The sequence below is a fragment of the Ambystoma mexicanum genome, chromosome 7p, assembly GCF_040938575.1.
Source record: "Ambystoma mexicanum isolate Mex_15411 chromosome 7p, UKY_AmexF1_1, whole genome shotgun sequence".
NCBI lineage: Eukaryota > Metazoa > Chordata > Amphibia > Caudata > Ambystomatidae > Ambystoma > Ambystoma mexicanum.
Genome location: NC_090939.1, coordinates 596,823,760 through 596,847,935, shown reverse-complemented (window position 1 = coordinate 596,847,935; position 24,176 = coordinate 596,823,760). Strand labels below are relative to the sequence as shown.

The following is a 24,176-nucleotide window of genomic DNA, read 5'->3' as shown; positions in this document are numbered from 1 at the left end:
TTTCCAGCCAGTACTCAAAGGCAAATTGGTGAAGGTGTTGATGGACAACACCACCACTGTGTATTACATATGGAAAGAAGGAGGAACTTGTTCTAGAACGCTCTTGAAGGAAGCGCAGGCTCTGCGGCACTGGGTGATCCAGAATCAGATATCACTACAAGCCTTTCACGTGCTCGGCAGACCGAATGAGATGCCACAGACTGGCTCAGCAGCACTACAAGCCAATGCCACAAATGGCAGTTTGCAAACAAACAAGTGACAAGAGTATTCAAACGGGTGGAATCCCCCTGACAGAACTGTTCACACAGAGGAAAACAGAAAGTGTCCAAAGTTTGCCAGCCGATATTCCCAAGCAAACTCCCTGGGAGACCCAAGGGGCTGGAGATGTTTGCGATGTACCACTGCAAGATCACCCTCGTAGCACCGGCGTGGACCAGGCAGGCTTGGTACTCAGACCTTCTACATCTAACGCAAGAATCTCCCATACTGCTGGGATCAGCGCCAGACCTGCTCTCGCAGTGTCAGGAGCAGGTCCTCCACCACAACCCAGGCCCACTGAACCTCAGTGCATGGCTCCTGATCACATTGAATTTGGCCATGTACGTATGCCACAGGAATGCAGAGACATCCTGAATGCGTCTAGAAGAGCAACAACAAATGTATCCTGCAAGTATAAGTGGAGATGTTTCTGTGCTTGGTGTGCACAGGAACATCACAATCCAGTAGGAATTGTACCCCAGGGTCTACTGCCTTACTTACTCAAACTGGTGAAGGAAGGCCTTTCATTTATAAAGGTGCACCTAGCGTAAATTTCTAGATACAACCTGAGCGAAGACAGGCCTCCACTGTATGGCTCAAGGATAGTTAAACACTTTATGAAGGGACTGTTTCACACATATCCATCTAAAGCAAATCTACTTGGGCATTAACGCAGACCTTAGTCAAGCACTACTGCCTGGAAGGTCAGATACACAGTGAAGGAAGAGTGGGAAGAGCAGTGCTACAACGCCTGTTTCAGTAAGGTGAGAATTCCAGGAGTATGCTCTACTTGAGTGGAGTTTTTCTCCCCTGCTCCACCTTAATGTGCGTTACTGCTATTTATTCTATTCAAAGTATGTGAATCCATGAAATATCCAATGCTGGAGAAGGAGTATGTTGCTTACCTGTAATTCTAGTTCTGCATCATTGGTCTTTCATGGATTCACATGCTCCTACCTTGCACCCTGAGGATTTAAAAGCTAATATACAAGTGACCACTCCAGTGTTAGAATCTGAAGAGGGCATCCTGGGTGGAGCCTGATACTCAACGCCCCATTGATTGGGGCTGAATTCACCCAAAAGGACACTGATGGGCTACTAGAGTGAAGATTTTTTTTTATAGCGAAAATGTGATAATACAGTTACCGAGGGTTCCCAGCTGAACGACCGGGAATATTCAAAGCATGTAAATCAATGACAGATACCAATGCTGAAGAACAGGAGTTTCAGGTCAGCAACATACTTCTTATGAAAGGGGAATTTGATCAGCAGATTATCCTTTGAGAGATGGAATTATCTGCGTCACTTTATTAAGTCATACACTTTTTAAAAAGCCAGGCTTTCACCCCTGCCAGATGGCAAGCAGTCGGTGACACAGCAGTTGGAATCACTCTAGTGTTGGCTCCTGGATCCTTTAATAGGTTCCAGGCCATCTAAACGAATGTCAGTTTACCACAGTGCTAATGTGTGCTTCTTTTATCCATAATGTTTGCACCAGTGGCCTATACCATTGACTGTGCTGCCTTCTCTGAAGCTGGTCCACTTTTTTGTCCGGTGGAGTGCTCCTTTGGGCTAGTGGTGCAAGTGCACGTGATAAAGATCCACCTTTGTGTTGATCGTGGCACACCTATTCCCACTTCTTTCGAACCTCAGCCCCTAGCATGTTTAGCTTGTTCTGGTCCACGTTTGTGGTGGGTGCAGCATACATGCTGGCGGGTAAGTATTTGTCATAAGATTACTTTTTAATGTTGTGTGTACTGTGTAGGGAGATGGTATTTTAGTTTAGCACTGTTCACATGACACAGGCTATTGATTTATGGCTTGGGAGATTAGAGTGTTCACTTGCAGCACAAGAAAGGTGCTAGCTTGAAGTCACTGCTACCGTGCAGTATGGTCAACATGCAGGATATTGTTGTGTATATAGAACTACATTGAATAGTGGGAATGCAACATTATTGAGTAGTTTTCTATATGATTTGTGCTTAGTAGGAAATTGCATGAGCTGTAAGAATTAATATTGGATTATAGAATTTTAAAAATTAAACTGGATATTTAGTTTTTAATGTTGGCATTTATGGGAGCTACAGTATACTATTAGTGTCTGAAGGCAAGAGATGAGAAAATGGGCCTCATTACAAGTTTGCCGGTAAGCTACTGGCACCGTTGTTACCGGACCAGCAAACGAGGTCTGCCAGCGGGGGCCTTTCCGCCCGCCAGATCCGACCTGCCGGGCGGAACGGCACCCGCTCTCAGACCTTGACGGATTCACGGCACCATTCAGGAATGGTGCCAATGCATCCGTCTTCCCCATTCTCATTGAGTCCAATGGGACTCAAATGGGTATGGGGAGTAATTTAATTACTGTAATGCCCCAGTAATTGCCCATTCCCGGGCTGCGGAAAAAGAATGACTCCGACGGTAGCCGTGCCGATATTAACTGGCACGGCTACCGCCAGGGTCATAATGACCCCCAATGCCACCATAAGCCACGCTAACCGCATCTATTGGGCCAAGCTCACAAACTGGGACAATTTCCCCCACAAGTCCTCTAGCCTGTCTACCCAATTGGCCACTTAGAACTTTTTTTATTTATTTTATTTAATGCAGATACACAGCAAATGGTGTTTCAAGGCACAACAAAAGAGGGGTGGACGCAGGGATAAAGAATAACAAGACACAGTCCTACTAGACCTTGTCATTCGGTTTGTGCAAGTGCAATAACAAGATGTGCAGGGGAGTGGGTAGGTTGTGGGGGGGAGTGCCAGTCACAGCAGAAAGCGCTAATGCTGAGGAGGGAAAGGAAGGACAAGTCTGAGTGGAGAGCATGCAAGTGCTGGGTAGGAGAGAAAGAGGGCCTCTGGGCTAGGCAAGTGCAAAGGGGAGGTCAGGTGAGCAAGTATTAGGGGAACGCAGAGAGTGCAGGGAATGAAGGACCACATGCTAAGTGCGATGACGGGCCGGATGGGCTCAATAGGGGTGCAGGCCCTGCCAGTCTAGTACTGGGGGAAGGAGCCCGGTAGGGAAAGTGCAGGTTTGGGGGGGTGTCAGAGGAGACTGAGGTGCTGGGGTAGACTGGGCAAGGAGGGCATGGTGCCCTGTATGAATCAGAAGGAAACCAGGCAGCCATTCACAATGCGGCCGAGTGGGACATTAGCATGAGAGGGGGAGAGGGAAGAAAGAAGAGAAAAGGAGGGGTCTTGAGGAGCTTCTGGAACTTAAGGAGATTGGGCTCCAGCCTCTGAGGGGCATGGAGGCCATTCCAGAGGGAGACTCCTGCTGAAAAGATAGATCTATCCCCTCAGACGCACACACTCTGCTTGGAAAAATATCTGATCTGAAGAGGATTGGAGCTAGAAGACCAAACGACTCCAGCCGGGAGGTATTTAGGGGGCGAAGATTTGATGTAGCGGGGCCCCAGAAGCCTTGTGGGTGATGCAGAGGGTCTTGGACTTGATCCACGCAACAGCCAGGAGCCAGTGGAGAGATTTTAGGGCTGGAGTGATGCGGACCCTGGGCTTGAAGCCACGGATGAGTCTTGCAGTCCTATTCTGGATTAGTTGAAGGGGGCAAAGGGAGGAATTAGGCAGATTGAGGAAGAGATTGTTGCAGTAGTCCTGCCTTGAGAGGACCAGAGCTGTGTAGACATTGAGTTTCCGGGGGCCGGTGAGGATAGGAAGAATGCCTTTGAGGAGGTGCAGCTGAAGGTGGGCCTTATTGGCAAGGTTTGTGATGTGATGAGAGAAGGAGTTGAAGATGACACCAGGTTTTTTGCCTCACAAGAGGTTGAGTTGAGGGGGCCCATGAATGGCGGCCAGAAAGAAGGAGGAAAGGGGGGAGCTTGGGTCCCAATGAGAAGGATCACTGTTTTACTGGCATTAAGGCTGAGATAGTTAGCCGCACACCATGCCTAAATAGAAGTCAGACAGTCGGGAATGAGACAGGAAGAAGACTAGGCAGCCGAGGGAAGCTTGAAGGAGAGCTGTGTGTCGTCTGCATAACACTGAAAGTGAGGAAAGAAGGCGGAGATGAAATGGGCAAGAGAGGCAATGTAAATGTTGAAGAGCCACGGCAAGAGGATAGAGCCCTGAGGGGTGCTGCAGATGGAGTGTGATGGAGGAGAGAAAAGGGCCCAGTTGACCCGGGGATGGTCGGTCAGAGAAGAAGGTGGTTGAACAGTCAAATGCCAGGTCTGTGCCAAGGCTATCATAATTTTATTAGGTTGGCATGATTGATCGTATCAAAGGCAGAGGAAAGGTCAAGAAGGATGAGAACGGAAGGAGATTTGGAATCGTGGTTTGAGAGCAAGTCTTCACGGGTGTTCAGAAGTGCAGTTTCCGTGCCTCTGGCTGCTCTGAAGCCAGACTGGTGGTCGTGAAGACAACCAACAGATTCAGTATGGTGGATCAGCCGGGAGATGATCAGCTTCTCCAAGAGTTTGCCCAGGAAGGGGTTAATGGCGATAGGGCGGTGTTTAGTTGGGCATGAGGGGTCGGCAGAAGGCTTTTTGAGGAGAGGGTACTCAAAGGAGTGCTTGAGGGGTAGCGGGAAGGAGTCCGTGGCAGTCTAAGCTTTGGATGTGGTGTTGATTTACATCATCAGTAACTTATTTGTGCAGACCTGTCATGTTCCAGGTCAATTGACCCTACCCCGTTACCAGTCAGGTTCTGCCACCTTGAAATCTGAGTGTCAGATTATATTGAGTTATCTAGTGGCTGTAGGTATTCCGGCAGGGTTTTGGTCCCATTTAAGCTACAGGTATTTATTTATTTATTTTTCATTTTATTTTAGCATTTATAGCAGCGTCCAACACCCTTGGGTATATATGCGGTAGTTTCAGTAAGTGCGAAGAGACATTCTAAGAACCACGCTTATGGTTACAGCGTACTGATTTATCTTGAAAGCATACTCTGGCAGAGCCACACCTCATGGTACGGAGGCTGCATCAGGTGTGCGTGTAAGCATAACCGACAAAATTGGTAAGGGTGCACAATCTGGAAAAGCCACACCTCATGGTGGGGGGGGCTATTTCACTATTTCATGTGTACAGGTAGAAATAACAGACAAAATTGGTAGGGATGCACAATATGTAAAAGCCACACTTCATGGTAGGGGGCTACATCGGGTGGACAGGCAGGTAGTCATAACTGACAAAATTGGTAAGGGTGCACAATCTGGAAAAGCCAAGCCTCATGGTACGGGGACTGCATCAGGTGCACGGGTAAGCATAACAGACAAAATTGCTAGGTGTGCACAATATGGAAAAGCCACACCTCATGGTGGGGGGGCTATTTCATGTGTACAGGTAGAAATAACAGACAAAATTGGTAGGGATGCACAATATGTAAAAGCCACACTTCATGGTACGGGGGCTACATCAGGTGTACAGGCAGGTAGTCATAACTGACAAAATTGGTAAGGGTGCACAATCTGGAAAAGCCACGCCTCATGGTACGGGGACTGCATCAGGTGCACGGGTAAGCATAACAGACAAAATTGCTAGGTGTGCACAATATGGAAAAGCTACACCTCATGGTTCGGGGGCTACATCCGGTGTACAGGTAATCATAACGTACAAAATTGGTAAGGGTGCACAATCTGGAAAAGCCACGCCTCATGGTACGGGGACTGCATCAGGTGCACGGATAAGCATAACAGACAAAATTAGTAGGGGTGCACAATATGGAAAAGCTACACCTCATGGTTCGGGGGCTGCATCAGGTGTACAGGTAAGCATAATGGACAAAATTGGTAAGGGTGCACAATCTGGAAAAGCCACGCCTCAAGGTACGGGGAGGCTACATCCGATGTACCAGTAAGCATGTTCCAGCACAGTAAGTTTGCAAGTACAGCGCAGGGCTTAGTGAGTCAAATCCAGTAGTTACAGGTAGGTTAAATGCAGACACAGCGCAGGGATGAAAAATGTCAAATCCAGTTGTTACAAGTAGGATAAATGCTGACACAGCGCAGTTGATGGTAATATATAAATGTATAGATGGGTAGATTTCAACTGCAGGGATATTTTCCACTGAGGGGCTCTGAGTGACATCTGGTAAACAAGAAGCTCAGGCTCTCGGTCACTTGGTAACTCTGAGGTGAAATGCACCCCATAGTTGAAAGCTACCGGTCTATAATTTTGTTGTGTAGGGTGCCCCCGCCCCCTTTTTTCTAACTCCTGCACTGTCCCTTATGGATCAGCATTGCACAAGGTGCACAGTGATGGTATGGTGGACTATAGACCGCATAAAACATATAATGGGCACCATTATGAGTTTGGGAGTGTTGGAAAATGGCAGTAAAGTTGTGATGATTTGAATACTGCCACTTTATCGCTAATTTACTGCACTGACAAATTTGAATTTGGGAGTAAATTGGAAGAAATACCTCCAGCACTTATTTGTGTTTTTTTTTTACTTCAAATGACTGCCAAAATGTTTAGGATTTACCGTAGGCAGTATTCCCAATCGCGATACAAATTAGAAATTCCCAATGAACTCCAGGAATGGGGGTCAAAAGTCCCAATCTTATACTCGTAATCGGGTTTTATCGGGATTGCGAGTGGTGGAAATGAAACGAGTTCGATGTTGCCACTGGAAATACTGCCAAACTTGCAAAGAGGTGCCCAGTTCCCTCCCCCATCGCCTCACAACTCCCTAAAAAGGAAAACAAAATACCTAGCTGACAATATGCCATCTCCCTGCTATGGTGTCCTAGCAGGAAGGACAGCATTTGGAAATTGAAATAGCTGCCGATGCCTTCCTATGTAAGTTATCCACGACAAAGACCTTTAGAAAATGTGACCAGGTGATTTTGGGGATTTTTGCATTTCCCATGAAACTATTGGGGATTGATGTCCAATTTCTAATTTCAGAAAGTGTAAGCTGAACTGAAGACCTAATTGAGCATTTCAGAGAAAACAAAATGGACGCCCAACCGGCAAACAGAGATTTGTTCTCTCTTGTAAAGACCGGCAAGTCAGCTCCTGTTGCTTAGCTTGGCATCATTGCTGAAATATTGTAATGTGTTTGAATTAAATTAATATGCATACTATATTTACATCAATCAGCAGTGCAAAGAGTGTGTGTGCTAGCCGCGAATCACTTTGTTTCAGTTAAGGCACCTGCACGCTATTAAGACTGTGTTTTTCTAATTGCAGAGGCCGAGCCTGGTAAAAGTAGTCGAGTGGATCGATTATGAAACCCTTGCCCTGTTGTTTGGAATGGTAATTACAATCATTTGCATGTTTTGAAAGGCTGGCACTCCAGTTGTATGAATGCCCGGATGTGTGGGGGTGAGTCATGGAACGGACTGCGTGGGAGAAAAAAATCTTGCACCGTGTGGTTTTTCATGACCTGCTCGACCGGCCAGCACGCATCATGGGAAGGGTGGTCCTTTTACTGTGATGCGGTGTAACGTACATGTTGTTGGGACATTACTGTTGTACCTATTAGAGCAACACTATTGGATTGGTACTGGTGGCGTGGGTAACAAGGAATGAGCGCACCCCTGTCTGCCAGGAGTTAGAGTGGGTATGGGAGACACTTTTGTCAGACTGGCACCAGTCTGCCTTCAATCCAGCAATACCGGCATTTTCACAGCTGAAACTCGAGGGTGCAATGGGATCTTGGCAGCCGGCTGTCTGCTTTTCTGCACCAGCTGTTGCCTGAGCATTTGCACCCTACACCTAATGAAAACTGCCCTGCAGAGCTTGTGCGGCACAGCCCCCTTCACATGCAGCCAGAGCAGCTTGATTCCGATAGTCACGGCCGCACCAGTGTAGGCCTCGTCCTTAGTGAAGAAATGCCAGCCCCACTGCTCCTGCAGAGGAAGCAATCCAACTGGGCAACACCTCGGATTATTCAGGTGCCGTGGTCCTCAGTGGAAGGGAAGGAACCTTCTTGGGAAACTCATGATGTTGATTATAGCCGTTTTGGGCATACTGGCCCTTGCTATAGATTACAGTTCTCTGTGTTATCACGATGCCCAAGGGCTGTTGCACGCTTTATAAATGCTAATAAATAAATCAATTATCATTTATTGTAAACAAATGCATCTATCAATATTTATGTTGTACCAGTTCTGTTATATATTTGTTTTTATTCAAAGGTGAATAATGATTTATTTTCTTTTTAATGTGATAAAGACGTGCTTAATGTTTTGTACCTTAACTGAATGCACAATAAAAAATGTTTTAAAAATAGATCAGTTGCAGCGCACATGTTTTTACTGATTTGTTAGATTAATCGGTGAGTTAAGCGCTCTTCTTGCATATCTGTGTGCAGCCAAGTCATGGCTACAAATCAGAGCAGGGCCATCTCAGCGGGTCATGCACCAGAGGCTGTTCAATTGAGTAATAGCGCGTATAAAAACCTAGCAGGGGAGGAATGTAGCACTGTATAAAAGTTTTGTTTCTAAAAGTTTGATGCTCCACTACCTCTGAATTTTTTTGGGGGGGTAGGAATCAGGCAGGGACGGCCTAAGGGTACGCCGTTCCCTGTACGTTTTGAGCCAGATTTCAAAGCTACCAGTACAAGACTCTGAGAGCGCAGAGGCAGGCGTGCGGCTTCATGAGGGGGCTGATCACTGAAGTTGGCTCCTTCTGTCAAATGCATATGTGATATCTACGTGTGTGCCATGTATTATGACTTAGTCACACTCAGGAGATAGCATGTGGGCTATATCTTATAGATTGCACGTCTCAAATATGATCTACATTACATATACAAAATGTAATGTCTGAGTTCAGGATCACATATATGTGCTATGAGTAGTTATGGACCTGTGGCGGGAATCCCGTTTTGCTGTGACATCATTTTAGGGATTTTTTGATAGTGGACAATATGAAACCCTGCTACCACTGTGGTTTTCATGCCTTCCTGTCACCCTCGCAGGGTTGCTCGGGCTCCAGAATTTATGAACGACAGGTTTGTGACATTATGTGAACCTGTGGTAACCTGCCATTCCCCCCACATTACCTTCCAATTAATATACAAATGTTGTGTTACCAAAAAATACACAATTCAGGTACAGAATTGAAGAATATTTTTCCAACTTTTTCGTGCAGCAAAAAAATGCATTTTACGCAACACATACTTTAAATGGTGGAAGGCCAGCAGTGATGATCTTGGAATTCATGTTAAGAATACCAAATGTGTTAGTGGAAGGTTTCTGATCCAACACTTCCAGAGCCATAGCAATCGCAGACAAGGTTCTTCCAGCCCATCCCTGTCTGTGAAGTTATTGCTACTTTAATATTTGTGATTTTGGATTGTTTTTTTGCGTATCCCAATTCCTATTCGTTAAGTTCCTGCATAGTGTAGACGTGTAAAAAAGCTAGAAACCACCATGATGCATAGTTAAAATGACACTACGACCGTTGCATTCTCAAAACGTTTCTCATTTGTTTTCAGGCCTGGAGGATAGATCAGGGCCAACGCGTTTGGCATAAAAGAACAATTATATAAGAGTTATTGTTAATGAACACGAGTGCACTCAGAAAGGGAGGAGCGTTTGATTTTCTTTACCGATTGCTCTGGCTCTGCACGTGGACAGCGGCCATCTTGAGTAGTACAGGTCTCTTGCTCGTTTCTCTTGAGTTGAGCTTTCCCAGCCTTGTTAGTACAAATGTTGCTCTCAAGTACATTAAGCTCTAGATTGAGATACTAAGGCCGGAGGGGTGTCACTGTTATTCGAACCATCTGATAATCAGTTTATCTGTATGACATCCACAGCTGTGTATGTGCACGCATGAACGTGTCTACAGGGTGGCCTAGCAAGACAATGGAAGGATGTCTACTTGAGAGCTTCTCTCACACATTGGGGATCAATGCTAATTTTTTACCATCCTCGTGGGTGTTCACTGCTGGAATAAAGTATTTGCTGGTGTTGGAGTGGCTGGGGCACATGGAGACCTGGAATCCTCTGTCTTATTGAGGGATATCAGGGTGCAATATGCTGAGGTGTGCGGCTGCCATGCTGCCCCAAAATGGCGCCTGAAATCGGGTTTAATGCGCAGTATGGCACCAGAGAAAATGTGGCACCTGCGCGGTCACTGTAAAGATGGTAGGCTCACCCACTACACTGTAACAACTGTCCTTACGGCTGCAATATGTCCCTGGATAAGGTTACACGCACACGCTTCACAGCCTATAAGCAAGGTATGGAGAGCAGAGCACAGTGTGCTTCCTCAGCCTTTTGGAGCGCCTGCTATGTAGTGGATGCGACTTTGATCAGTGTTGTTCAGAGGTTGGATTTCACCTGGTTACCATCTACTGCTCATGAGCCTTGGGAGTGCGAGGAGCATATATTGATTGAGGGGCGGCATTCCTGACGGACAGAGTGTTTTGAATCTTGCTATTGGGCTGAATACACACCTCCCGGACCTGACGGCCAGGATGAGGTTTGGTGGAGCTCAGCTGCTGGAACGTTGTACAGAAATGGAGAAATAGGCGAAGCATCGGAGGTCAGCAGATCTAGCTGCAATGCTTCAACAACAGAACAATGGGAAGAAGTTTGAGCCGGTGTTCCCAGCAGGGGCTGATGACTCTGTGGGACAGAAAGATGGGGGCTAACCAGTCATCAAATTGGATCGGCTTCATTTATTGGGTGAAATAATGAAGGAATTCCAAAACGGCATAGCAGAACTGTCAACCAAAATCTGCTGTATGTGAACAATCCTATGAAACCGCTGAACTCACTACACATCTGGATGAATTGGAAGCTAAATACGAACTCATTCAACATAAACGGGACGACGCCGAAAATCATTCCTGGCAAAGAATTGCATTGCGATGTATTCCAAGTTGGGTAGCTGACAGCATGTTCAATGGATTTGTGCAGGAGTTGTTTCGGGCTCTGTTGGAGTTGAAGGATGGAGTGGTTGTGGAACTGGATCAAACCCACAGGTTGCGCTATGATGACCCATTCAGACCGGATCTTCCTCCGGATGTCCTTACTAGAGTGCATTATTGCTCTTTGAAGGAGACAATCATGGCAGTGGCAAGTAATTTGCCATCGCTCAGCTTTCACGGTTTCTCAATCCAGGTGTATCAAGATCTAGCCTCTACTACACCTATAAGAAGGCGATTGCTGCGCCCTGTAACGACCTGGCTATGCAAAAAGGAGATCTTGTACAGGTGGGGCTTTCCCAGTACACTCTTGATTTGACATAACAATAGGAAATGGGCGGTTAAACAAGTTGCTGATGCCGAAGAACTGCTGCTGCCGGATGATGGTTCGATGGCTCAGGATTCAGTGGCCAGGGAGGAACAGAAGAGGCATCTGACTCTAGTGGCGCAACAACAACGAAAGGGATGGTCGAAAGTGAGGAAGACCCCGATGAAGGGCACTGGCTAAACTTAAACTTCAACGGGATATAGATCCTCTCAGCGCTGTGGGACTTGCTTTTTTTGATGGGTTTCATGTGAAAAGGGACATTCATGCTTTGGGCTTTGCTATATTAATGTACGGTTATTTCTCTGGTATGTAGGGATGGACATATCCATGTTTGCTAATTCTGATCCTCAATGTGCGGCAGGACCCCGGGGGCGTGGGCGTTTTCTGTGATGGTGAGGTTATCAATGTTTGGGGGATCGGTGGGTGGGAAGGGTTAGGGAGAGCTATACTTGCAAAGTTGAAGTGTGTGGTCTGGGAGGGTTGCATCATGTACGATTCAGCTTTCATGTGGGGCGGAAAGTAAGTGCACAGTATGATGGATTTGGGAAATGGACATGAGACTGGGTCAGTCGGCAGGGAGGCGCTTGCATATACTGCATATAGCCACCCTTCATGTACAGGGCCTTAACTCCCCTGCTAAACGAAAATCCTTATTGCAGAGGTTAGCTGATAAAGATCTGTCTATTGCAATTCGCCAGGAAACTCAACTGTGTCCTCAGGATGAGACCAGATTGCATAATAGGAAATTCCCTATGCAAACCCTGCTTCGAGTGGGGCTAAAAGGGGTGGGGCTCAGGGATTTTATTGGCCAGAGGTGTCCCGTTCACAAACATTTATATTTTGCAACATCCTTTGGGGAGATATATGTGTGAAAGGAATGTTATTGGGACATTTATTTACCTTGATTTTTCTGTATGGCCCCAATGAAAAGCAGGGGAACTTTCTCTTGCTGTTTCTGTCCGAAGTGGCAGTTTTTCCAGAAAGGAAGATTATCATAGGGGCGATTTTAAAATGGTCCCTGATCAAACTCAGGATAAAGTGCACCCCCCTTCACTGATGGAGTGTTTAAACGCAATGGCCTTGGCAAAGCTACTTCCAGAATTATACGTTTTGGACGTGTGGCTGCTCTTGCATGCAGATATACAGGATTTTACATATTTATCACATGTGCATAAAGGTTTTTCTAGAATAGATCTGCTTTTGGTTCCCCCTTCCCTGGTCCACTGTTTTGCAGCAGTAAATATAGGCCCACGGGTGCTCTCGGATCAGGCACTGGTTTTCGGAGAACTTGTGATTGACTGCACCTGTGTTTAAAATAAGGCAATATTATTATGTATACAGGAACAAGGCTAACAAATTACTTGTGCAGAAACTGCGGAAGGTACACATATGGAATCATTTAATGGGCCTCAGAGATGCTGATCAGTCAATGCAAAATGGGGAGGATGTGAAGGGTGAAGCGTCTGGGTCAATTGTTTGGGAGTCGTTGATCTCGCGGGTGCAGGAGGCATATTTGCAAGGAGCCGACCTGCCGGGTATATCGGAATTAGATCGGGTAATTCTTGATGATCTATATCGATAGAAGACATGTTCAATGCAACTCCTCTTTAAAGCATAGGACCCATGATCCTGATGGTTTCACTACATCATTTTTTAAAGACCTATAAATCCCATTTAATTCGCCATATGGTATCGCTTTTGAATTATTTTCTCATCTCAGGGGTGGTCACTGCGACCATGGCCGAATCTGCGACCATCCTAATATTGAAACCTGGAAAATACCCTGGCGATAACCTTAATGAATGTAGATTCTGAAATGTACTCCCAGGTGCTTGCAACCTAGTTGGCTAGGGTGATTCCATCGTTAGTGGATCCCGACCAAACTGGGCTTATTGCTCATAGGACCACATTTAACAATATGAAAAGGATAGTTAATTTGATTGAAGTAGTTCAGAAGCAAGGTTTGGATCTTGATATGATATGGCATTTGTAATGCGCCTATACACAAGTGTTTCAAGGCACGACGAGGCAAGGGAGGGGGAATAGAGGGAAGACAGACAAGAATTCCCTCATGAGGGTGTTCCTGAGTGTGCGACACAATTCTTAGTCTTACCTATTCACCGCATTACAACGGTGGCCCTTGGTGAATGTGTGAAGGTTTTTCATGGCTGTTGGCCACATGAGGCGACTACCTGACATATGGTGATAGAACTTGGTCCAGGGACGTCATTTCACCAAAATGCCAGGGTAGCGGAAGTGACATCACCCGACCCTTGACCTCCTGATGACATCACAGGAAGTGATGTCATTAGACCCCGCCCCAAAGTGATATAGCGGGTAGCGATGGAACACGACATTTCACCCGTTGACAAAACAGGAAGTGGCATCACATAGCATTGTACACTATGAAAAATATAGTTATGATATCACTATATGATGTACATTCATACAAGAATGGATCGCCATATGTATCATTAAGTTCAGTGTTTATTGGCCCGTATTACCAAATGACTGTGTATGCAAGCAGACGTCCATGACCAAATGATAAGCGTAAGTGCTATATAATAACACATCATTAAGCGCTTTATATAGAAAAAATATACACCCAATATCACCCAACCTGTGTTGGTACTCATTTATCGACCTCAGAAGGATGAACGGCTTAGGCTTAGTGAGGCGTTTAAGAACAGACTAAATCAGTGACTCACCCCCTGAAGTGTGCCTGAAATAAACATTTAATGAGGCCAGCAATTACTGTATAGAATTCCAGAAAGACACATTATTTGGTATTCCTATTCTTTCTTATTTAGGGTCAGTGCTGAAAGTGTTAGAAGAAAAATAAGAACAGGAGTGCCTCAAGTCTTTTTTTTTTAGTAGAGGTCGCAAGGGACATCAGAGGTCGCAGTTGCGACCCCTGGCGACCCCCAAATGACGTCCCTGACTTGGTCATATGACTACAATACATGGTATTCATTAATCCAGTTGCTCCATGCTTCATGACTCTTCCTCTACCTCCTGTGTACTTAAGTAGTTATGACGACTGATAGCAGTGTTGCCTTTCACTCATCTCTCACTAACACTCAATCCACAGCAGAGCATTCACTTTCTCTGCCCTACCCCACATCAGATACTGCCCCTCATGCTGTCAAGCACTGCAAACCAGATGTGTGTTTGGGGGAGCGAGGAGGGGAGTATCCGGTGTAGTCCTCTTCTGGTCCCAGACTGACCCAATCCCAGTGAAGCTGAGCAGGATGATGCCTTGAGGACAGGTGTTGATCCATGGTAGGACAACTGAAAGGCACACCCATGGATAGACTATGGAGCAAGGGACAGCTTTACACTGCCACACCGTGTGGGCGTTTTGCCAGATTTGTTAATGCATCGGTTCATGTGGGGGTGGGGCGGGGGCTTCATTTGCAGCCCATTCACATGCAGACGTGTTAATTTAGTTGGCACAATCCCGACCTTGAAATACAGAGATCACCACGCATGGTTTTGCTCATCTTAAAGGCAATGGTGGTTGGTGGGATCCAGAGAGGAGAGGAATCTTGCGTAAGTGATAAAGTAACACTGAAAAATCATGATACTACACCTTAGAAATTGGACTTGTTCATGGTTTGCTTTGTGAAGAATCCTAGTAACGGCCTTAGTCTAAACTGTAAACTATAGACCTTAATAAGGGACTGGTTGCCTAAACGGAGTGAAAGGAGTTCTACTTCCAGGGGGGTTGGACATTTTGCAAGAGTAGTAACATTTGATTCAATCCATGACGATAAGAGAAGATAGTCTGGTTTATCTCCAGTTTAAACACAGTGGCCTAAATCTACAAAGAGGCTTTCAAGAGGCTTTTAAAAATCTGAATAAAAAGAACATTATCAAACAAAAGTACCTGGATGGGGAATAGTGCCGGACAAGGCTTGTGTTCTGTCTTGATGGTCGTGTAGATAAAAATACCTCCGTCCCCAAGTACTGCACGGGTAAAAGTAAAACCACTACCCATGCAATCTTTGAGGCCACAGGTGTAGAGTGTCGTCAGCCTGGAACCGGGAACGCCGGAAGGATCCCCTGACCGCTGCAAGGCAAGGAAGGGTTATATTATACAGTGACAGTGAACGGTACTTTCTTGTGACAAGGGTTGACCCCAGAGGCTTACCTAATGGGAACAGGAAGGGACCCTGAAGATGGAAGCAGGAAGTCAACCGACAGCGGCAGAAGGCTGGCAGAGATGTGATGGCACTCTGAAAACAGCCAAGTAGAGTGTACAATCGTGATTCGTGATTTGTGAGCAGTTCAGAGAAACAGTCCAAGGTCGACAGGCAACAATCCAAACCAGAGCCAGGGAAAATGATTCAATGTCCAGTATGCAAGCCAGAGGTCGAATTCCAGATAATCAGAATTTGTGCCAAAGCCAAGGATGATCCAGAGACAGTCAAGGAAAACGTTCCATAGTCGTGATAACACCAGAGTAGCAAGAAAAAACAAGACGCCAAACAGTCCTCCGAGGAAGCAGCTGTGAAGCGTTGCTTATGCATCTGCTCGATCCATTTGAATGCAAGGATATCACATGACGCAGATCACGTGACCGTGGGCAGCGTATCATGTGTCCCGCGACGAGGGCAGTGATTGGGAATGTCCCACGTGATGCTGCTGTCGTCTCCTGATCACGTGACGCAAGGGTTTCCAAGGGCCCGTGGAGTACCACTTAGCATGGGGGAGTCACCACGGCAACCGCCAATATGGAAAAGGCCGTAGGGATCCCGGTCCACCAGCTGGGAAAGCCTGTCTCTGGCTGAGTAGCTGCCGCTGGGTATGTAAGCGAGGCTGGGGAGCGGCGGTGGGTGAGTGAGTGAGTGTGATCGGACGTGACAGCTTGCCCCGATTTAAAAGCAAGTGTAATATCAACCATGAGGCATGTGCATACCATTAAGACATGTTTAGAATAAAAGTGCATTGCCGGTTTAGATCGGGATTCTCTCCATGATGCCCGGGTCCCACTTCTGGCAGGGTTCACAGCTGGTGGACGCTCTGAACAAGTTAGCGACCCCCTCCCCGCCAGCCCACGGGTTGGATGTCCTGCCAAGGGACAGTGGTTTGCAAGCGGATGCATTTTTGCCGATTATAGAGAAATGCATCCGGGCTGATGCTGACATTCAAGCCTCAGCAGAGAGACATTAAAAAAGGCACATGAAAAGGAAACCGGTTTAGGTGTTCACACCAAGACAGATGGGAACTTTACAGTGAATGTGGGGAACGGTAAGGTTCTGCCCCTTTTTGCAAGTGTGCCATTGCAGACGTGCCTCGTTGTGTGCACGTGTATGCATGTATTTAAGTGTGTTTTATCCAATTTGACTGTATGTGTAGGGGCTTCACTGTCTGTAAGTGGGTGGGAATGCTTTTGGTGGGATTGCACACACATGTGGCTTCTCTGGGGCACAATAGCGAACTGTTTGTTTATTTATTTTAATTCTTGTAATGCGCCAACATGCCCGTAGGCCTCAGGGCGCACATAAAACTGAACAAAACAAACACACACACATGGCAAAGAAAGAAGGGTCAAAGAGTTATTCCAGATTGAAGAAGTGGGTTTTTACAGCACGTTTGAATACAGTGTAGTCCTGGATCTGCCGCATCTGGGCTGGGAGTTTGTTCCATAGAAGGGGACCTTGAGCGTCAAGAGTGGTACCTCCAAGTTTGTCTGTCATGTATTTTGGATGCTTGAGAATAGTGGCAGAGGATGAACGAAGGTTCCTTGTGTTAGATTTAATGCTAATGCGGGCTGACAAAGAAGTAGGGCTACAGAGACTGAGGCATTTGTGGGTCGTGGTCAATATCTTGTGCGTTATCCAATGTTTAATGGGAAGCCAGTGAAGTTTTTTCCTAAAATTGGAGATGTGTGTACGACGGGACTGATTGAAGATATTACGAACAGCATTATTCTGAGCCACTTGTAATGATTGGATGTTGGAGGCTGTGGTGCCTGCTAGGAGGCTGTTGCAATAATCCAATCTTGTTCCCTTATCCTCTGTCCCCAGGGGGTGACTGAACCTGTGACATTCAATGATACTCTATTCACCAGCTTACTATCCACAGCTAATGCCTGTTTGCTAGTACAGGCATGTTGGTGTGTGCGCATGTGTGTACATGTGGCTGTGGGTACATGTGCAACTGGGCATTAGTACCGGTGTCCCCAGACATGATTGCCATACTTGGCATGTTGTGTGGATACCTGGGTATGTGACCACAATTCCAGCCATCTGATGGACAAGCATCATAAGAAATATGATGGGGAAAAAGGGGTGCGATGGAAGTACCTGCCCGTGGGATGGGATTGTATTCTTTCATTTTATGTAGCATACACTTGATTTTGAGAATGCAGATGTAGAAGTGGCTGCACTTGATATGTGCAGTATGATGGGTGTGCCAGGGAATACATATTATGGTACTACTTGGGCATGCGATTCCAGTGTCTTCCCGATGGTGGCATTGACATTGGTTCATGGGATTGTGATGGATGCTCACTGTGCATTTGTTCTGCAAACTTGGCAACCCAAAGCATGAAGAGTACCAGAGCATACGACCACACATAGGCATAAACAGAGTATCAGGACCAATGGGCAGTACCTATATATGGTACTTCGGCCTGGGAATAGGGTGGCAATACCTGGCAGGTAGTGAGTACCTTTGGCCTATAATGACAGGCATAACAGAGGTCCTAGTGCATAGTATTGCTCTATCTGGAAATTTGATGTAGTATGTCATTAAGTTGGTGCGCAACACCTCTATCTGGTTTTGGTGGCAGTATGACTATGCAATGGCAATACCTGGAGTTTGGTGGGAGTGCCTACAAGAGGACCTGTGCCTATTGTGTCCTTATTGGCTGCTTTAGTGTAGTGTCCATTTGATGGCCATACCTGAGCATATGGTGCTATACCTGCACTGCAACACACTAACCAATCATAGATCCGCTCATATAGGGGGGGAGACACTGGTAGACAAATCCCGAATCACATATCCATCGGCTCTTCACTATTACACACATTTTTACAGCAAACACACACGCACTTGACAAGTAGGTTTTGTCAATGCTTACTCAATTTTTCCTACCAACGGTGAAGATTAATTTGGTACATGGCTTGCTCACTCAAAAAGTCTTATTCATGCGCGTATGCCTTTTCTTTTGCAGATGATATTGGTGGCCATCTTTTCAGAAACCGGATTTTTCGACTATTGTGCTGTGAAGGTAAGATGGCGGTATCTATGCAAATAGTATACTTTATTGCCTTTGCCCACCTGTATCAACATTGAGTGAATAATCTGCAGGTTAGCCTGCCTTCATTTCCTTAAGGTTGACCATTTCGAAATGGAAGGTTGGAATGTTTTCAATGTATCTCCTTCTTAAAGTAAACTTGGTTCATATTATGCCGGAGGGACCGTCACAAGCAGTTACACAATGATGTTGCCATTCTAGAAGAGGATTCGCTTTGCTTTGATACACTTGGACTTCTTTCGCTCCTAAGCTTAATTGACGTGACTGCTCCAAACTTTTAGCTAGACCACGCAGCTGACAAAGAGGCCAAAACCAAAAGGTATGATAGGGGTGGAGGGTTCAGACCTCTCTTTCTCAGAGGCGGGACTGCAACTTCATTATTGATCGGATATGATAGGTTATTTATAACGCGCTTAATACCCAGAGGTTTCTAATCGCGGACCCAGGAATCGAGCCTGTAGTTCTCCATGTCGAATGTTGCCCCTGAGCCATCCTCCCAACACTATTCGAGGAAATAGTCTGACAGAAGGTAGACATTGAGCACCCTGCTCGTTCTGAGAACTGGTGATTTTAACGTTCACATATTTTATATGGGGCATGAACTGGGTTAAGGACCATAAGGTTTTCTTGCTCTGACCAAGTCAGACTGGGGATGGCCAACTGCTAAAATGGGCATATTCTTACGGGTGCCAGGGGAGAACCCCTGGCCTATCTGTTCACTCACTCTTCAGGCACGCCACTTCCCCGTTTGTCCCCTTAAACCTTCCACCCATATCACCATCCACCACTCCTGCCTTTGATACCTTACACTAGTGGCAAACATCAACCTTGCCCACACCAAACCCACTATTCCTACGCGGAGCCCCGGACGCTGGTGGCAGCCCCCAACCTGCCAAATCTGCACTATTCATTCACCTGTCCCTCCATCAGTGACACGGAGTAGACAACTTTGTGCTTTTACTGAACACTTAACTGTACTGCACTTTTATACTTGTTTTCTTACTCAAATGCAGCACTGTATGTACTTTTGTTTACTGGATCACTGGCGCAGTATGAAAGCCGAGTACCAATGTTAAGAACATTCACATGCAGGCCATTAAGCACTGCCCACTGTGCTGCAAAATCACAAGTAGCAACTTTCTGATGTGATTGATTCTTGCGCAGGCATCTTGGGTTAGCACCTGCCACCAAAAAGTGCAGATACCCCTCCCCCCACTCACCCCTGCTTCCGAGGTTATGCCCAGATCTATTCAATTGACCACCTATAAGCTGAAACTATTGCATTGGCGAACAGATCGGAGGAAGATGAAGTGTGAGGAGGGACACACTGCATTGGGAGTGTTTCGTTTCTTGCCCACCAATTGATGGCAGTGTTATCCGGGATCCCAGTAGCCATTCTGACCCACTACAGGCCCTTCCCTGGCCAAAACATATCCCGCTGAGAGGACTTTGTGCTAGTTGTATCAAGTAGTAACATCAAACTTGGGCACAACAGTATTCTTTCTACGCAGTCTTCTGAGAGTTAATGGCTTACTTAATAACACACATTGAGTGTTTACACAAGCCAACTGTTCTTCCTTGTGTATAGACATTAAATAGGCATCAGCCAGGCACTGCTATTATATGCTCGGGTGGTCTCACGATTTTCCAGCTCTTAACATCCTATGAGCAGGAAGCACTATTACGAGGTGCCTGCAAGATGTCTGTCTCATGTCTGCACAATAGCTAAAACGGTTGGCTTTGCACATGCGTGTTCTAACAATTCCTGCAGCGTAACGTCCTGCATTGCCCACAATAAATGCTTTACATGCACCCTCATCAGCTGCCAGGAACAGGAAAGAATGGGAGGTTGGGGCCATGGGGCAATTGGGAGGAGGGACTTCCTTGCCTCTCATCAAGGTGCCATGCAGTAGAGCAATTGCGGTGAAAGCTGCCGCGTGTGTGTACACGATAGCTTTTGGAGTTTAATCCCATGCTAGTATTCAGCTCACAGGACACAGAATCGAATCCCAGTAGCTGACAACAACAAACTAGGTTTTGTTTAATATTATCCTTACTGATTCAGCGTTGAGATTCGATCCCGTGCACTGCCGGCTGAATCCAGATCTCTCAGATGAGAAATTAACTTGAGACATGTGCACTGTGGCACAACAGAGCACATTTACTCGAAAGGAATAACGGGCGCTGTAGCAAAAAGAGTGCAGAGTGCGCCATTTTTCTGATACCCCTTTGCACTCCGGGATATGTAACAGCATGAATAGTGTCTGTTAACAAAGCAGCATTGGGCAGACTGCGCGTGCATCTTGAGATCCCTACCCTCCCATGTGGAGGGCAGGCGTGGGCCGCATCGACCCGCCCCCATTATGGATGAGCCAAGCCAGTCCAGTGAAAACACTGCACACTCCCCCCTGCTGCAGCAATCGGCTGACTGAGTGCTCTTCGGCTGGCTTTCACTGAACTGTCAAAGGGAAACGTTGTTTCTCTTTGACAGTTCAGTAGTTCCCTAGTGCATGCTCGATAAGTCATGCAAGGCTGGGGCGTTTAGCCTCCCCAGCCTTGCATGAACCATTGGGGATGGAGGCTGGGGTACTGCAAGCCTGAATGTGCAAGTGGGCGGTCTTGCCGTGAGCAAAGTGCTCTAGCTGCACCACAAAATGAGCCAGGAAGCAGTTTGCTTCCTGACTACTCTTGCATGCTATGTGGCAGCAGAGGGCCTTCATCACAACGCCAAGATGACCGGTTTCTGGAGCGGGGTGCAGGTAAGAATTTAAAATAAAAATGTGTTTGTGTGCCTGTGTATGTAAGTGTTTGTGTTTGTTAGTGGGTGCGGGAATGAGAGAGTGTATGTTTGGGTGCACATGTTTACGTGAGTGTGGTGAGTGCAAGGGTGAATGCAGTGTATGCATTGAGCGTGAATGATGCTCTATGAATGCTGCTGCGTGTGTGAATGGGGGAGGTTCACGTACTGGTGATCTTCATTAGTCCTACTCTTCGAAATCGAAATAATATTACTTCACAAGTACTGGCACGTGGAAGATGGATGTGAAGGTAATGCCCGAATTACTTACCGGTACTCATACCCCTGTCATATTCTTCCTCGTTTCAGTACCTACTTGTGAGTTAAGTTTATCTCAAGCATGGGGACGAGTAAGAGGGATGTGGTGGTAATGTGACAGTGAATGACAAATGGATGCCGTATGAATGCTTTTGTGTGTGTGGATGAAGAATGAATGATGCTGTATAAATACTGATGCATGTATGTGAATGCGAGAGTGAATGAATAATGAATGCCATATGAATAATCATTTATGATATGATAGTTCATTTGTATAGCGCCTATACACAATGTGTTTCAAAGAGCTTCAAGGCAAGGGAGGGAACACAGGAAAAATACAGTGAACATTCTTACAAGGCCTTGAACAATAAGAATGTGAAATGTACTTGGCCTGGTGACATTTCAGATAGTGCAAGAGCTAAGACACAGATAAGGGAGGGAGGAGGTGGGTGGGAAGGGAAAGGGGACGGACAGGCATCTAACGTACTAGACCTGATGACATTTCGGATAGAGCCGGAATATTACAAGAGGAGAGGATGAGGATGAGGGGGAGGAGAAGGAAGGAGAGGAACAAAACAAGCGACTATCGTACTAGGCCTGACGACATTTCAGATAGTGCTGGAGAGGATGGATGCGCATGTGTCGGCTGGGCAGCTGCCCCCTTATTGGGATGAGGAAGAGGAGGAGGGTAGCCAGTAGGATTTTATTTTATTAATCGTGAGATGAATATTTGTCTAAACTGGACATGCCAAAGTGGTGTGTCCGGTTTGGACAAATATTCACCGTGTAGACAATGCTTCATTGTGACATGGCATTTTTTTCTGGGCATCATGGATGAAGGCGGCATAATGAGTGTTCCTGTATGGTACTGGCTCACATTGGTGGGTCCAGTTTGGACATATTTACTTACTGTTGCACGGTATTCTCCATGGACATGTATGGGCACAGATAACTTGAAAATGTTTTTATACTTGCATATAGTGCGCAAAGGCATCATGAAAATGAGGTGGAAAATGCTCCTGTGCAATGTTGACTTGCACCTATTGGATGTGATAATCTGTTACCCATTGTAAACTGTTACTTTTTACCCAATTTTCTATAGAAGTGCTGAAAATGCTCGATTCCAGCCCAATGTTTTAGAATTATTTTCCAGGGGTTGGGGGGATTGATATAGGGGGAGGAGGGGTTGAAGACACTCCCCCTCCCACCCCCCCACCCTCCAACATAACCCCCACTGCTTGGTTCAGGCTCCCTCACTATGCTCGGACACTCCAGCCTCCTCCAATTAAACAGGTTCGCCAGCTGCCACTGGCAGGGACCCGCCGCATCTTGTCTCGTCCTGTGCTGGATATGCTGACGGCACAGCAGTAATAACCAGGGAAACGAATATTTTGAAAAGTGAGATTTAATTACCTGCTAAATTAACCTTTTGCAATGCTAGTATGAAAAAACTCGGCGTTTCCAGCTCATGCTGTTTGAGTGACGTTGCAGTAATTGCTGGGGGGGGAACATTTGAGGAAGACATTTTTTTAAAACAACGCTTAGTTTCAAAATTGTAGGTCCTACATGGAACTTTTAGCACTAAGTGCCACCATTGTATTCCCTTGTTATGTGACACTAAGAAATGAATACATTTTCTGTATATTCATGTGAAAGTTCCTTTAACTTGTTACTAAGACGTTTGCGCTGTAGCACCTCGTATTGCTAATAGTTTCTTCCGAATGCCATAATTTAATTGGTAAGCTGAGGCTGAAAAGGTCATTTGTTTGTAAAGCGGGCGAGAGGGAAGGGGCAGGATTTGCACTTCGCAGTGATCTACCGTTTGTTAGCGTTGACGTGCTGCCATTTTCTTTTGCAGCTGTGAAAAATGTTAATTATTGGATGATTGTTAACAAAGGTTCACTTTGACACTGAAGGGGTAACAACGTGACGTATCTCTCGATGACAGAGCTTATGCTAGTAGCGTTAATTGGAAGAATTGAATTACTCAAAATGTATCCCTGATGAATGTTGTAGATTCTACTCTGCTCTGGAGCATGTCAGCCTGTCACGCTTGCCCATTCTCAGTGCAGCTTACTACAGGGTGTAAAGCACATCGAGCAAGAAGTGGATCGGAACAGCGACCCACAGGATCAGTTATCATGTCTGTCTATGTTTTGCTTTATCTTGGCCACGTGTGGAGACCTCGCACTTACGCCCCCCCCAAACCCTTGCAAAATCAGTTATTGGACTCAGGTAGGCAAAGAATTATACATAAAACTTTGGTTATAATGATAATATAAATGGCTTGTTATAGGCCCTTTCTTCACTCATAACATACATGAAGAAAAGCAAACACATAGATATAAATAAACATAGAAAAACAGCATCACTGTTAGGATAGTTGCAGAAGACACCTTCATCTCGGCCACCACAACACTGCTT

At 46.0% G+C, this 24,176-nt stretch overlaps 1 protein-coding gene across 2 annotated transcripts in view; it reads left to right on the top strand.

Annotated features, from left to right (window-relative positions):
- Window positions 1-24,176, top strand: part of OCA2 (OCA2 melanosomal transmembrane protein) — a 1,377,074-nt gene that overhangs the window by 652,378 nt on the left and 700,520 nt on the right. For both annotated transcript variants that reach the window (XM_069636602.1, XM_069636601.1), the window contains 2 exons: window positions 7,412-7,477; window positions 18,614-18,670. In XM_069636602.1, coding sequence (XP_069492703.1) covers window positions 7,412-7,477; window positions 18,614-18,670 — 123 coding nt within the window. The remainder of the gene's footprint in view (window positions 1-7,411; window positions 7,478-18,613; window positions 18,671-24,176) is intronic.